The sequence below is a fragment of the Colletotrichum fioriniae genome (genome assembly GCF_027942845.1).
Source record: "Colletotrichum fioriniae strain IMI 355084 chromosome Unknown scaffold_2, whole genome shotgun sequence".
NCBI classification, from domain to species: Eukaryota; Fungi; Ascomycota; class Sordariomycetes; order Glomerellales; family Glomerellaceae; genus Colletotrichum; species Colletotrichum fioriniae.
This window is the reverse complement of record NW_027076838.1, coordinates 167,498-180,216: the sequence shown is the minus strand read 5'-3', so window position 1 is coordinate 180,216 and position 12,719 is coordinate 167,498. Positions and strand designations below refer to the sequence as shown.

The 12,719-nt window shown below is 53.9% G+C and overlaps 4 protein-coding genes across 4 annotated transcripts; 2 read left to right on the top strand and 2 right to left on the bottom strand.

Annotated features, from left to right (window-relative positions):
- Positions 1-2,155: 2,155 nt before the first annotated feature.
- Positions 2,156-3,488, top strand: SUN4 (Sperm-associated antigen 4 protein; the record flags this gene model as incomplete). The annotated part of the gene is made up of 2 exons (XM_053195163.2): positions 2,156-3,382; positions 3,441-3,488. The coding sequence occupies 2 exons, from the start codon at positions 2,156-2,158 to the stop codon at positions 3,486-3,488; spliced, it is 1,275 nt and encodes a 424-aa protein (XP_053047434.2).
- Positions 3,489-6,204: 2,716 nt separating this feature from the next.
- Positions 6,205-8,001, top strand: N0V96_001926 (uncharacterized protein; the record flags this gene model as incomplete). The annotated part of the gene is made up of 2 exons (XM_053195164.1): positions 6,205-6,409; positions 6,518-8,001. 2 exons carry the CDS (start codon positions 6,205-6,207, stop codon positions 7,999-8,001), a joined length of 1,689 nt encoding a protein of 562 aa, XP_053047435.1.
- Positions 8,002-8,276: 275 nt separating this feature from the next.
- Positions 8,277-9,328, bottom strand: HOS2_2 (histone deacetylase; the record flags this gene model as incomplete). Its single annotated transcript, XM_053195165.1, has 2 exons — positions 8,277-9,008; positions 9,083-9,328. 2 exons carry the CDS (start codon positions 9,326-9,328, stop codon positions 8,277-8,279), a joined length of 978 nt encoding a protein of 325 aa, XP_053047436.1.
- A 1,444-nt stretch (positions 9,329-10,772) lies between these two features.
- On the bottom strand, positions 10,773-12,257 carry HOS2_1 (histone deacetylase; the record flags this gene model as incomplete). Its single annotated transcript, XM_053195166.1, has 1 exon — positions 10,773-12,257. One exon carries the CDS (start codon positions 12,255-12,257, stop codon positions 10,773-10,775), a length of 1,485 nt encoding a protein of 494 aa, XP_053047437.1.
- Between the last annotated feature and the right edge of the window lie 462 nt (positions 12,258-12,719).

Below are 12,719 nucleotides of genomic sequence, written 5' to 3'. Positions count from 1 at the left end.
ATCGTCATTCGGCCGACAGGGCTTGTCGAGTTGGAGCTGGGGTGACGACGAATATTTCCGCAGCGCTGCATCTTTGTCCGGGGATGATATGATCCATTCGTCCAATTGTGCAACGAGAATACGGATACAGAGGCGGACTCAGGAAGGAAAAAGGGGGGAGAGGAAAATGCGGACGAGGCGGTGGCTTGACACGCAACGGCTATGGTTGGCGGTAATGGCTTGTTTCGCCAGTTGGTTTGTCTCGCATTAGATCCCGTCGTATATGTGCGCTGCAGTTGTTTCCTACAGGCACCGTTAGTTATGTTTCTGACGTTGCTTTTTTTTTTTCTGCCCAGAAGCATAGGATGGACGCATGATGGGACGAACTGATCTTGCCTGAGGCGAGCAGAAAAAGAAGGATGCAAATAAAGAATTGATGGGACGACAGCTGTGTGGAAGAAGACGAGGCGACGCCGCAGCGGGAGGGTCAAGCAGTGTGACCGGGACGTCCCTGAAAGTGCCTCGTGGGAGAGTGCCACAGCCCGATTGATTTTTGTGTGCTCTTTGGGCGCAGTGCCAGGATGAAGGCACAGAGTACAAGTGCATCCATGAAGAGTTGCCGTCTGCTTGACCAAGTTGGCCCACGAATGATGAAAATGGCAAATGAAGGCAATATGCTTCTCATGCCTTGGACCCGGATTTGCGACCATTACCAGCTGCCTTTTGGGTCTTTTGGCCAGGAAGGAACCCAAGAAGGAGGAAGGGGGCCACGCCTGTTGGCTGCAGACGCCTTCCACTTTCCTCGTACGACACAATGCAGACATCCAAAAAGGAGGGGGATTTGCGTCTTCTGGGTCCCGCCGTGCGCATGTCCATGTGCCCCAGGCTTCACATGCAGCAGCACCTGGTGGTCCTCTCCAGTCTCTGTCCTCCAGAGTCCACTAAAGTTGGTTGTACCTTAGCTTGTGGGCGTGGCTAGGATACATGGGAAGGAATCATGGGATCCCGCGGGCAGGTGCGAAGCACCGAATTCAAGATGGAGGAAGGAGCAATCAGCCAAGCACCCAATGGAAGTAAGGTATCCGTCCGTCCATCCATCCATCCGTACCTTGCCTTTCTGTGTACGGAGTAATAGCAATCGAACGCGAAGCGAGAGAGCGCAGGTCAAGGTCCAGGTCCAGGTCCAGGTCTACACTAGGTCAGGGCCCCGGTCTAGGTGCCTGTGAACTCGTCCAAAGGGCTCCAAAAGGCTCCGCCGTCCATGTCAACGTAAAAATAAATGGATCCAACGAACCACTAATTCTAATTTGCCGCTAGTCCCATCCAGGCAGATAACCCCCTTTCCTTCCCCTTCTGGGGGGGACGCACCGCTTTGCTGCGAGGTACGGCGGCTGGTGCCCTCGTAAGTGTGTCTGTACCTGCAGCCCGCGGGCGGGATCGTCTGGTCTTGTTTCTGATAATAGCGCCTGGGGGTGGTCTTGGGCAGGCTTGGGGGTGCACTGGGTGGTCTTGGAGGCCCGGGTGGCTTGTACGGCTTGTACCTGGCGTACCTGCCGCGCCTGGTCTTCCTAATTTCCCAAGGGATCCACGACATGGCCTCTTTACCCTGTTTTCCTCCACCTCACCCTCTCCTTCTCCCTCTTCTCAGTTTCTCCTGGTCATCGAGCTCTTCATTCTCGTTCACCGCGTTGATTCCCAACTAGAGAGTTCGCTCTCACTTACACTCTTTTGAATCCGAATCAGCCAACACTCGTTATCCTGTAATCACCTAGTACGATTTTCTCCGTTTCGATCACTATCAACGCCGACAAGACACGCCATACATCGAAACAATTCTCGGTTCTGATTTGACTACTCGCGAGAAAAGGGTGAGTTGGTTGTGACGGAGGAAAACGCCTCCCAATTGGGGGTCTACACAAAAGCGATTCGGGCAGAACGCGCAATACAGCATCGCAAGAGGAAACAGCAACTTGCGCGCAGCATTGAAAGCGACCAACAGAAAGCAGCAACTGCATCGTTGATGCTGTGGTTGTTGTTGTTATTGCAAGCTCATTCATTGCCTGCCGATGCAGCGTCTCACCGCCCCCCTACGAAACGCCTTTTGTGTACACTCCAACGCAATTGATGTCCATGATGCGCTAACACGTACTCTAGAATATCAACATCAATCGACAATATGAGGTCCATCATTAACCTCGCCATTGCGGCATCCCTCGCCGCCGGTGTTGTTGCTCAACCCCACAACCACCGTCACCGCCACGTCAAGAAGGACACCGCTCTCGACCAGCGCGACGTCGTCGTCGTGTACGAGTCCGGCCCGACCGTGGTCGCCTACGAACTGGGAGGAAAGCCTATCAGTGAAGAGGAAGCCAAGAAGGGTATCGCCGATGGCCTGTTCGTTGTCGTTGGCGAGACCACTCCCTCCTCGACCCCTCTGCCGTCGGCCTCGACCTCCAAGGCCCCCGTGGCTTCCACTTCTAAGGACGCCCAGTTCTTCGAGGCCAAGGTTGTTAAGTCTTCCACCTCGTCCACCCCGACGCCTTCATCCACCTCTACCCAGGCGCCCGCTTCCACCAAGGCCTCGAGCGGAGGCTCCAGCAGCTCCGGAGGCAAGGGTCTGTCCGCCGAGTTCCCCAGCGGCACCATCCCCTGCTCCCAGTTCCCCTCCGACTACGGCGCCGTTCCCGTCGAGTATCTCGGCACCAACGGCTGGACTGGTATCCAGAGAACCCCCAACTACAGTGTCGGTGACGCCGCCATCTCTTTCATCGAGACTGCTGTTGCCTCTGATGGCGGCTGCTCCAAGAACTCCTTCTGCTCCTACTCCTGCCCCGTTGGCTACCAGAAGACTCAATGGCCTACCGCTCAGGGCTCGACCAAGCAGTCTATCGGTGGACTTTACTGCAACGCCGATGGCTACCTCGAGCTCTCCCGCCCTACCAAGAAGACCCTCTGCGAACAGGGAGCCGGCGGCGTCTTTATCCAGAACGACCTCGATGACATCTCCTGCGTCTGCCGTACCGACTACCCCGGTACCGAGTCCATGGTCATCGCCACTGTTCCCCAGCCTGGTCAACAATTGGCTCTCACCAACCCCGCCTCTGCCGACTACTACGTCTGGAACGACAGCCCCACCACCGCCCAGTACTACGTCAACAAGCTCGGCTACGGCGTCGAGGATGCCTGCGTCTGGAAGAGCTCCAAGGACCCTCTTGGAGCTGGTAACTGGGCTCCTGTCAACATTGGTGTTGGCAAGAGCACCGACGGCAACACTTACATCTCCATCTTCAACAACGCACCAACATCGACCGCCCAGCTCGATTTCAACATTGAAATCACCGGTGCTAACAGCAAGTGTGCGCTTGTTGGCGGCTCTTACACCGGAGGTGGCACTGGCTGTACTGTAAGTTTATCTAATTTGGCGCATGGACATCGTCCCTTGACTAACACGCAATTCCCAGACGGCCATTTCCGGCAGCGCAAAGGCCATCATCAGATTCTACAAGTGAAGAGCCCATGACCAGCAGTTTTCTGGCGTGGATGTTCTTGCTTTTGTTTCTCGTGAATACCTCTAGAGTATCGACGGATCGGCACGACACGTCCGCTTACGATCTTTGATGGCCTTTTTCTAATTTGTGTGCATAATATTCATGCTGTGGAGACGTTTGGAGAGGAAAAGTTGGAGCGATGGATGGGGGACGAGGTCAATAGCCCGAGGGCGCAACTGGAACTATCCCGGAATCACGACAAGCCGAGACAGACATCTCCTTTCTATCGGCGAATTCGGCCCATGTCAACTCGAGCCACGATCTGCGACGATGCCTTACGATTACCTTTATGAGGTGTTTTCTTTCGCGGTTGGGTGCCGACGTTTTGCCGCAAAACAAAGTACAACAGGAAACAGTTAGTAGGGGGTTAGAGATGATGGATACTCGACTCGGGTAGTTTGCATAAGAATGGACGGGAAGATTTGGGGAAGGGCAGAGTTTGAACGGCAGCCCTCGCCGGCACATTGTCACCATGACGCATCGTTTTCTTTGTCTATCGCTGTTTGCCTTGCTACCGTGCTTGTATTGTTTTCGCGGGTGGTCTCATGACGAGCGTAGCCCGCGGGCGTTGGGGGTACCCTTATAGCCGCTTCGTGTATTGCCGACGCAATGTTAGTTTTTAATTTTACTGCTCACGACTATCCTACTTTGCCATTGCCAACCAAGGTTGGGTTTAGCATCCGTGTAAGACAGAGTCATCGGGCTAGAACCCATGGCGAAGTTGGGCCTCGGGGTTCAGGGGCAGACGTCGGCGGCCAGGCAAACCTCGCACCCGCCGCCGGCTTCTTTGACGCCGTTCGGGCCGGGGGCCGTCAGATGGGGGATGGCCCGTCCCCGCATGCGGTTAGATGGTAATCGTGGGTTTACGGGCCGCCACAGTGGTTCAAGCAGACCGTTGGACGGTGAATTTCGAAGTATTCACCAAGCCACGATGCGTATCATGGTCCGGACTTGAAGCACATCGACGATATGGCATCATGGGACATTTGATTCACGCTTGTACGATTGATGCCAAACGCTACAAGGTGTGACTTTCTTCTTGAATTTCTTTAGCCGGTCTTACCGCTGACTTTGGCACCGTTGCTTACTGGGTTGGATTGGGTTAGAGGATGATGAGGAGATGGTGTCGACAGAGGTGGCTAAGTCGTCTTATTATGTAAACTGGCGCTGATCTGGATTTGCGACGAATGCCATCTCCAATTAACAAGAGTCACTTGCATCCAGTCATTGTGTTTATTCCTCTATTGTTGATTTGCCGCAGGCTCGGTAGGGGGTAGGTAGTAGGTACTAAGGTATTTGGCAGCCCAAATAATAAGGTAATGTATCGAGGACCAAGAGGGTCTCCTTCCGTTTTCATCTACGCCATTTTGGGAACCTTTTCTGCTCTTCTTTTCCAACGGTTTGCATTGGCTGAAATTGTTTTCCAACGGGTCTTACAAAACACCAGCTGCAATCAGCTTAAGCTTCAGGTGACAACTCGCATACCAGATTGCCCATCAAATCTGACATGATCTGTCGTGTGGGGTGGCTCCTTCTTAACCATTGACCCCATTCCGTCGCTCCCATTCCCCGTGCGGCCGGGCCCATGCGGTTCGGTTCATGGCGGCAGATCGGGGACGGTATGTGGTGCCCACCGGAGAAGGAGGGCCACATGACGGTTCAATTCCTTCATCCGATTTCCATTCTGTCGCCCATGCATGCGGACCTCTTGGTGGAAACTGCATAACAGCGGCTGGGCAAGACTTACATACCGAGGCAGGGAGGCCAAGGGCATTTTCTACGACGTTATTCTCTTACATATTGTCTACTCTGCCCCCGCTTCCCCTGCCTTATTGTGCTTGCCCATGGTGCCTTACTCCAAAAAGCATTGGCTCTTTCTCTGTGAACCAAACCCAGCTGCATCCCATCCATCCGCGTGTCCTGCCCGTGTTCTTCAATTTGCAACCTTGAACCCCTCCTCTCGCCCAATCGGCGCTTCCCCGCATCGCCACCTGATCACTCGTCTGTTGGAGATTTTCTCTACTTTAACCTCGACACCCTTCCTACAATTCTTTCGAGCATTTTTTTATTTTATTTAGATTTTAAATATCCTTACCTTGTCGATATCTTTGCTCGCTGTTTCGTCTTTACGGCATTCACTCAATCTGTCCTAGTTCTGACCAAGAGCAGCGACTGCGAGAGTGCTGCCGTGCCGTCCACAGCTCTGGGGTTGTCGTCAATCCATCATTGTATGGTGTGCCCCGCGATTCCGGTTGAATGGGGGGAAACACCAAAGACTACACTACACTACGTCAGAAAATCTCTGCAGGACATGCAGCAAAGCCTTGGTTCTCGATCGACAGATAAAGAGCCTTATCTCGATTGAAAAGTCTGAAAAAATTCCGCTCTGCAGTGTATCTCGTTCTATCCTACCTTGCCTTACCCCATTCGATCGAGTCTCGCCAACCTCTCTGCCTATCGACGGATTGTCATTGGCGAACCGGAGCTCGCTGGGCTAGCTATCTCGAGCTCGGCTCCACCTCTTAACCTCAGCTCGACTTCCTCCTCGAACCTATTTATCGGCGGCTATTTTCTTCAACAGTTGCTCGTTGATATATTTGTTGGCACTGACTCTCGTTTTCATCTTACTCATTGGCAACTCACTCACGAAGAAACATCGACAAACTGATCAGTCACCATGTCTTTGAGCCGTGTGGCCTCGGTGGAAACTTTCCAATTCCTCCCCCAAGCCCAGGGATCGAGACGAGGCAGCGATGCTTCTAGTGTAAGGGCGGGACGTCTCACATTCAACCCTCTTCCCGACGAATGGGATCCTGCAGCGAGCAAGCCTGATACCGTACTTGCTGTTGGCGCTTTTGAAGTTCCACAATGGAAAAGAATTCGTACGTCGCTCGTCTCACCAATAAGCCCGTCACCTGCCGTCAAATAAGTGCCCGGCGCCGTGATACCGTATACTGTGACACGGAACATGTGCTGACCAATTCTTGTAGTCCAAGTCACAATCGCCGTGATCTACTGCCTCTTTGCAGCGGGTATCGCCTTTGGTTTTGCGGCATTGAAGCCGGTGCTCAAACGAGAGGGTGCTTACAGCGACGTCTGTTCCACCGACGAGTCCAACTCAACTCCCGACGATACGTGTGTTGAGATTCACCTCAATCTCATGTTTACCGTGGCAGCGGTCGGTACCAACATCGCGGCTTTGCCCGTTGGCGCCCTGCTCGACCACGCTGGCCCGCGTGTTTGTGGACTTGTTGGCAGTGTCTTCTTGATCATCGGATCAATTCTGATGGCTTATGCCAAGACACTCCCTTTCGACGGTTTTCTTATTGGATATCTGTGTCTTGCTTTGGGCGGCCCATTCACCTACATTTCGTCCTTCCAACTATCCAATGCGTTCCCGAAGCATTCTGGCTTCATTCTCGCACTCATGACTGGTGCTTTTGACGCCTCTAGCGCCTTGTTCCTGGTCTACCGCCTAATATTCCAAGCATCCGAGGGTACCTTTGGCCATGAGAAGTTTTTCAAAGTGTACCTGATCGTTCCGGTTTTCATCATCGTTGCCCAATTCGCGTTGATGCCCAAGCAGTCATACAAGACGGTGGGAGAGCTGGTCGAGTTGCAAGAGGAGACCGCGGCCGCGAACGAATCAGATCCGAACCCGTACGACGATCAAGTTGACGAGAACACGGCTCTACTGCGCGAGGAACGCCGACACCGTGAGTCTGTCGTTGCCGATGTAGAGCAGTTGCTGGGCACCCAAAAGGTGGATAAGCAGATCCGCCAGGAGAACAAGAACGAGACCTCGGGCGTCTGGGGCGTGATGCATAACCGCTCGGCCCTGCGCCAGATCGCCTCGCCATGGTTCATCCTCATCTGCCTCTTCACCGTCATCCAGATGCTCCGCATCAACTATTTCGTCGCCACTATCCGGGCGCAGTATGAAGTCATCTTTGGTGACATGGGCAAGGCCATCGAGATCAACAACTTTTTCGACGTCGCCCTCCCCGTGGGCGGCATCCTCTCCATCCCCTTCATCGGCGTTCTCCTCGACCACACGAGCACTGTCACCGTCCTGACGGCGCTCGTCACCATCGCCACCACCATTGGCGTGCTGGGCGTCGTCGACAACATGGGCGCGGCCTACATCCAGGTCTGCCTCTTTGTGCTCTACCGTCCCTTTTACTACACGGCCGTGTCCGACTACAGCGCCAAGGTGTTTGGCTTTGAGACCTTTGGTACCGTGTACGGCACCATCATCTGCCTGTCGGGCCTCTTCAACTTTTTGCAGTCCGGGCTGGATGTCCTGTTCCACCAGACGTTTGGCGGCGATCCCGTGCCTGTCAACATTATTCTGCTCTCGGCCGGCCTCGCCGTCGGTATTGCGCTGGTTGGGTATGTGGCGCTGAAAGCGAGGGGGCTGAAGCGTAAAATGTTGGAGCAGGAGGCCGAGGCTTCTGTTCAGCTCCACAACTAAAGTCTTTCGAGGGAAGGGCTCTCCCTGAGATTCACTACGGCTTTCTGGCATGCCTTTTCGCTCTGGTTGTTTGCTTCCATGTCATGGCCTGCACGGAGTTGCGGAATCTTTTCGTCCTTTGAACTGTATGAAATATCGTTACCAGCATGTACATGTTCTCCTGGATATAAGTTTAAGTACAAGAATTGAAGCCATGTCCATAGTAATCGTTCATAGCAGCCACCCTATTCGAGGCCTTCTTGGTGAACATATCTCTCCTATAGACCTTAACCCTTTTACTCCTCATCATCCCCCTCATCAACAGTCGGCGTCTCAAACCTGCCCCCCGTAAGCCCCAACCCGCAAAACTGGCCCCATCCATCGACCTGCTCGCTCGCGTGCTTCAGCACCTCGCTGAACCCATCGTTGCCATTCTTGTTGACGCAAAAGTAGTTGTAATCAACCTGGCTGATCGAATCGTCGTCCCGCACGCTCGTGGGGTACTCGATCTGGAAAACGGGCTTGCCCGCCGCGATGTACGGCTGGAAATCCGCGCAAAACGGCTCAACCTCGTCCGACGTCCTCGTGCCGAGACACGTCTCGAGCACCGCGAAATCCGCCACGGACGCAAGCTGCGGCGCAATCGTCGGCGCGTTCTTCTGCCCCAGCAGCAGCTTCCTCCCGGAACCGGCCGTGGTGTCGAGCGTGTGCGCGTGGGCCGCCAGCGCGGAGATGTAGGTCGCGTAATCGGCGGGTTGGAGGTTGAAACCCGTCGGGTCGTCGCCGTCTTCGGCCCAGGCGTCAATGTTGTCCGGGTCGACGGCGTCGCAGCCGATGGAGGCGGCGCGCTCGAGGCGGGCCTTCATGAGGGTCACGACGCGGGCGTCTTTGATGTTGAGGTAGCGCTCGTCCGTGTAGGGCGGGTTCAGGGGCGAGCCGATGACGTCGGAGGGGAAGGAATCGAGGTCTTCGTCCCAGTCTTGGAGGGCGCCGCCGTTGAAGTAGCACATTACAATCTTTCCCGCCGACTTTTTTTTGGGGGGGAGGGTACATGTTAGCAAAATATAGCACATATCGTGTGTAGACAGGCCGGCCGTCTCACCTTGAGAGTGGGAATGATGTTAGGGTAGTCGACGGCGTGCTGCAGGTCGATATCCCAGACGTCGGCGTTGGCGGGGACGATGTCGGCCGTGCTCCCGGCCAAGATGGGGTGGTGGAGGACGATCTGGAAGCTGACACCGGGCTTCCACTTGCTGTAGTCCACGGCGCGGGGCGCGAGCGGCGCGGCGAGGGCGAGGATGCCGGCCGGGGCTCCGGCCAGGAGGGCGAGCTGTCGTGACGAGACCATTTTGGGAGGAGGAAAGGCCCTGTTGTTTGACGGGGAGAGATTTGTGGGCGGGCGTAGAGTCTCAAACAACGCGATCCTACAACTAGGAAACTATCACTCTCTATATCGAGGGAAGGAAGCGAAGGAGGCTGTTATATACATTTCAATCTGACTTATATCAGGATCCGGGGGGTGGGAATCCTAGTGCGAAGCGGGAACAATGTCGATATAAAGTGGCCCCCTCCCTCCCTCCAGGCAGCTAGTTGAAAGGATGCAAGGCGATGGAGCGTGGCATCGACGAGCGAAACCTTCGGTACGAATAACCCAAATACAGCAAAGGACGACGTGCTTTGCGTAAATTAAGCATCAGTGCGGAAGCCGATTGGCGCGATCCTGGGCTTCCTCGCATACTGAAAGAGCGAAGAAAGACAGACACCCTTCTTGGCCTTGATCTAAATGCTGACCGGTAGCCATAATATTGGTCCAGATGGGGGTGTAAGACAGCGTTCATGGCCCCATGGGCCGAGGGTGACATCGTCCCGTATTTCACTTTTTTTCAGTCGTCTGATGTGAGGTGAGGTAGAAATCGACCCCATTCCCCCTTTGTTTGTGATCTGAAGAATCATTTTGCAAGCAACTTGTGGTCAAGCAAACGCGCAAAGCAGAATAACACAAAGACCTTGAATCTCAAAAAACAACAACTCCTCTTCCCCGATTAACAGACAAACCAGCTCCTTCATCCCCCTCTCCCTCTACCCGCTTTCCCAAAGGAACACTCCGTCGGTATTGTCGTCGCATAAATGAGAATCTCGAAATGGTGATTAAGCTTAAGGGTGCTCATCATACTGCTGCTTCCCATTGGACAATTGCTCAACGTGCCCGGCTTGGATCTAGCCAAAGTGGGACGTAGCGGCCGACATGCGTCCTGATCCGAGCCCCGCTATCTAGGCAGCCGAATAATGTCGAATGAGAGACGGGCGGGTTGGTGAGGTTGGTTCCATTATTCTATATTGCAACGCACGACGGGTAACCACAATATCAGCTTTGCCCTGATCATAGACGTAAGAGGACCTTTTCTAGTTGGAGAGTTGCCTTTCTTGCATCCGGTTCTGCCAAGACTTCTTGAGATAATTCCATGAGCAACACATGAGCGGCCCGTCCTAGGGATCGTGTTCACAGATGACATGTCCTGATACAGCAGTAATGGCTTGGTTTTTTTTTTTAAGGACGAATACGGAACTTAATTGGTCCTCGTTTGATGTTTCTTAGCAATGAGGTACTGGAAGAGTAGCTCAGAATCAACCTTACGACTGTCCTTGTTCATCATTTCCCTCGCAAAGTTCCCGCCTGGCTCGCTCTGACGTTGACGATGCCAAGTGCTAGACTTTGAAATCATTCATACACCTTAAACGCCGCCTGGTATCCACGTACCCTCATGCTATGATGGCATGCCACTGTGCCCTCATCAATACTCCATGGCTTGTCCAACTGCCTCTTCTCGTTGTTTCCTCACAGCGTCGTTCTCGGCCTCTCGCTGTTCTTTGAGTGCTGCTTCAACGTCGTCTCTCAGACCGCCCAGGTCTGGGGGGATGGTCTGGTATTGTACACTTGGAGCGGCTTGCACGAATCTCAGCTGTTCTGTCACATGCTGCAATACTTCATCGAGTTTCTTTCGTGTGTTGCGGTTGACACGTGGCTCCCCGAGAATCTGTTCCAGTGTTGGGAACAACTCCTCATACCTAAATTGGTCTCTCCAGGGAGCGTGTGTCGGAATAATAGGATCGATCTTGTCCTGGCAACCAATGGCGATGCTGGTCTCAAAGGCCCAGGCACGGGCAACATTGCGGGGAGTGTACCCGCCGCCGCCAAAGAGAATCATAGGTACTCCGAATGATTTGCAGAACTCGACGCAAGCGCCATGGCCTTGAACTTGAAGATTGAAACGTCCGAGACGATCTCCGGCGAGAGAGTCGGCACCACACTGTAGCGCAATAGCGCTAGGTCGGAACTTCTCCATGCATTTTCCAATGACATTCTCAAAGAGCCATTTGTACTGGTCGTCAGTGACGCCATCGTTCAGAGGAACGTTAATGGCATGGTGGGCGCCTGGGTTATGCTCGTTCTTAGGACCATTGTCGTCCAGTCCGCCAGTACCGGGGAAGAAGTTGAGAGGGTCGTATTTGTGGAATGATACCGTCATAACGCGGTCGGTTGAATAAAATGCTTCTTCAACACCGTCTCCGTGATGCACATCAATGTCGATGTAAAGGACACGAGGATAGCACCGTAGTAGCTGCAGAATGGCTAGGACGATGTCGTTGATGTAACAGAATCCAGACGCCTCGGCCTTTTTCGCGTGATGCAAGCCGCCTCCCCATGAAACGGCAATGTCGGACTGGTTCGAACATATCTTGCGCGCAGCATCGAGAGACCCGCCCGCTGACATGGAACAGTAGTCGTAGAGGCCCTCGAATAGAGGACAGTCGGAGCCGCCCAGATTGAACTTAAGATCGGGGTTAGCGTTCTCAACGTCCCTAGGAACGGGCTCGGGCAGGACGGTGCCAAGGAAGTCCAAATAGTCGTCTGAGTGGAAATCGTTGAGCTCCTCGTATGTGGCAGCGCGGGCGATGTAGTTGTCCATGGCGAAGGACATGCCGTAAGAATAAATGAGACTCTTGGAGAGGGTAAGCCTCCAGGGTTTCATAGGGTGAGTCTGGCCGAAGTGGTGCTTTTCCATTTCGGGATTGCAATGGAAAGAGACATTGTAGCCTTTAGGTCGTGTGATGCCAGACTCCTCAGCTATGCGCTTGCATTTAGCAAAGTACTTGGCGTTGTCAAGCTCACTGGCTTGGCCGAGAGGCTCATATTCCTCAACGATGTCGTCCTTGTCGGTCCTGTGAGGTAAATAATTCGGCTTGGGGACGCGGAATCGGTACGCGTCTGTGTCCATGGTGGCAAGTGACGGGTTTCCCGCCGGAGCGGCCGGGATGAAGCTCACGATGAGTCTCGATTATTGTCGAATGTGACTGGTGGGGTCCTGGGCCGGCCGACTGAAATGAGTTTTACTCAGCAATGGTGGAACAGATGACTGGCAGTACTGGTTGATTCAGAGGTGGTCGCAAGGACAAAGTCGTGAGCCTTCGATAGTCCTACTGGGCTGGGGTGCAATTGATGGTATCTGCGTCAAATTCCAAAACTGTCCGTGAGGTTGTCGATTGGTGATTCGACGTTGATTCGTGATGTATTTGCGAGGTTTCGTTCGAGGGCTGGCTACATTATTGGATAGTACTTTCATGTGGCAGGCGACGGGGGAGGAAGCCGGTGCCTTAGGTAGGCCCCTGCTAAGGCAAAGCAAGGTTTCCTTCCATTGAAAAGACCAGCCACCTTGGGCGCATTTGGGGGCGCTTTCCCC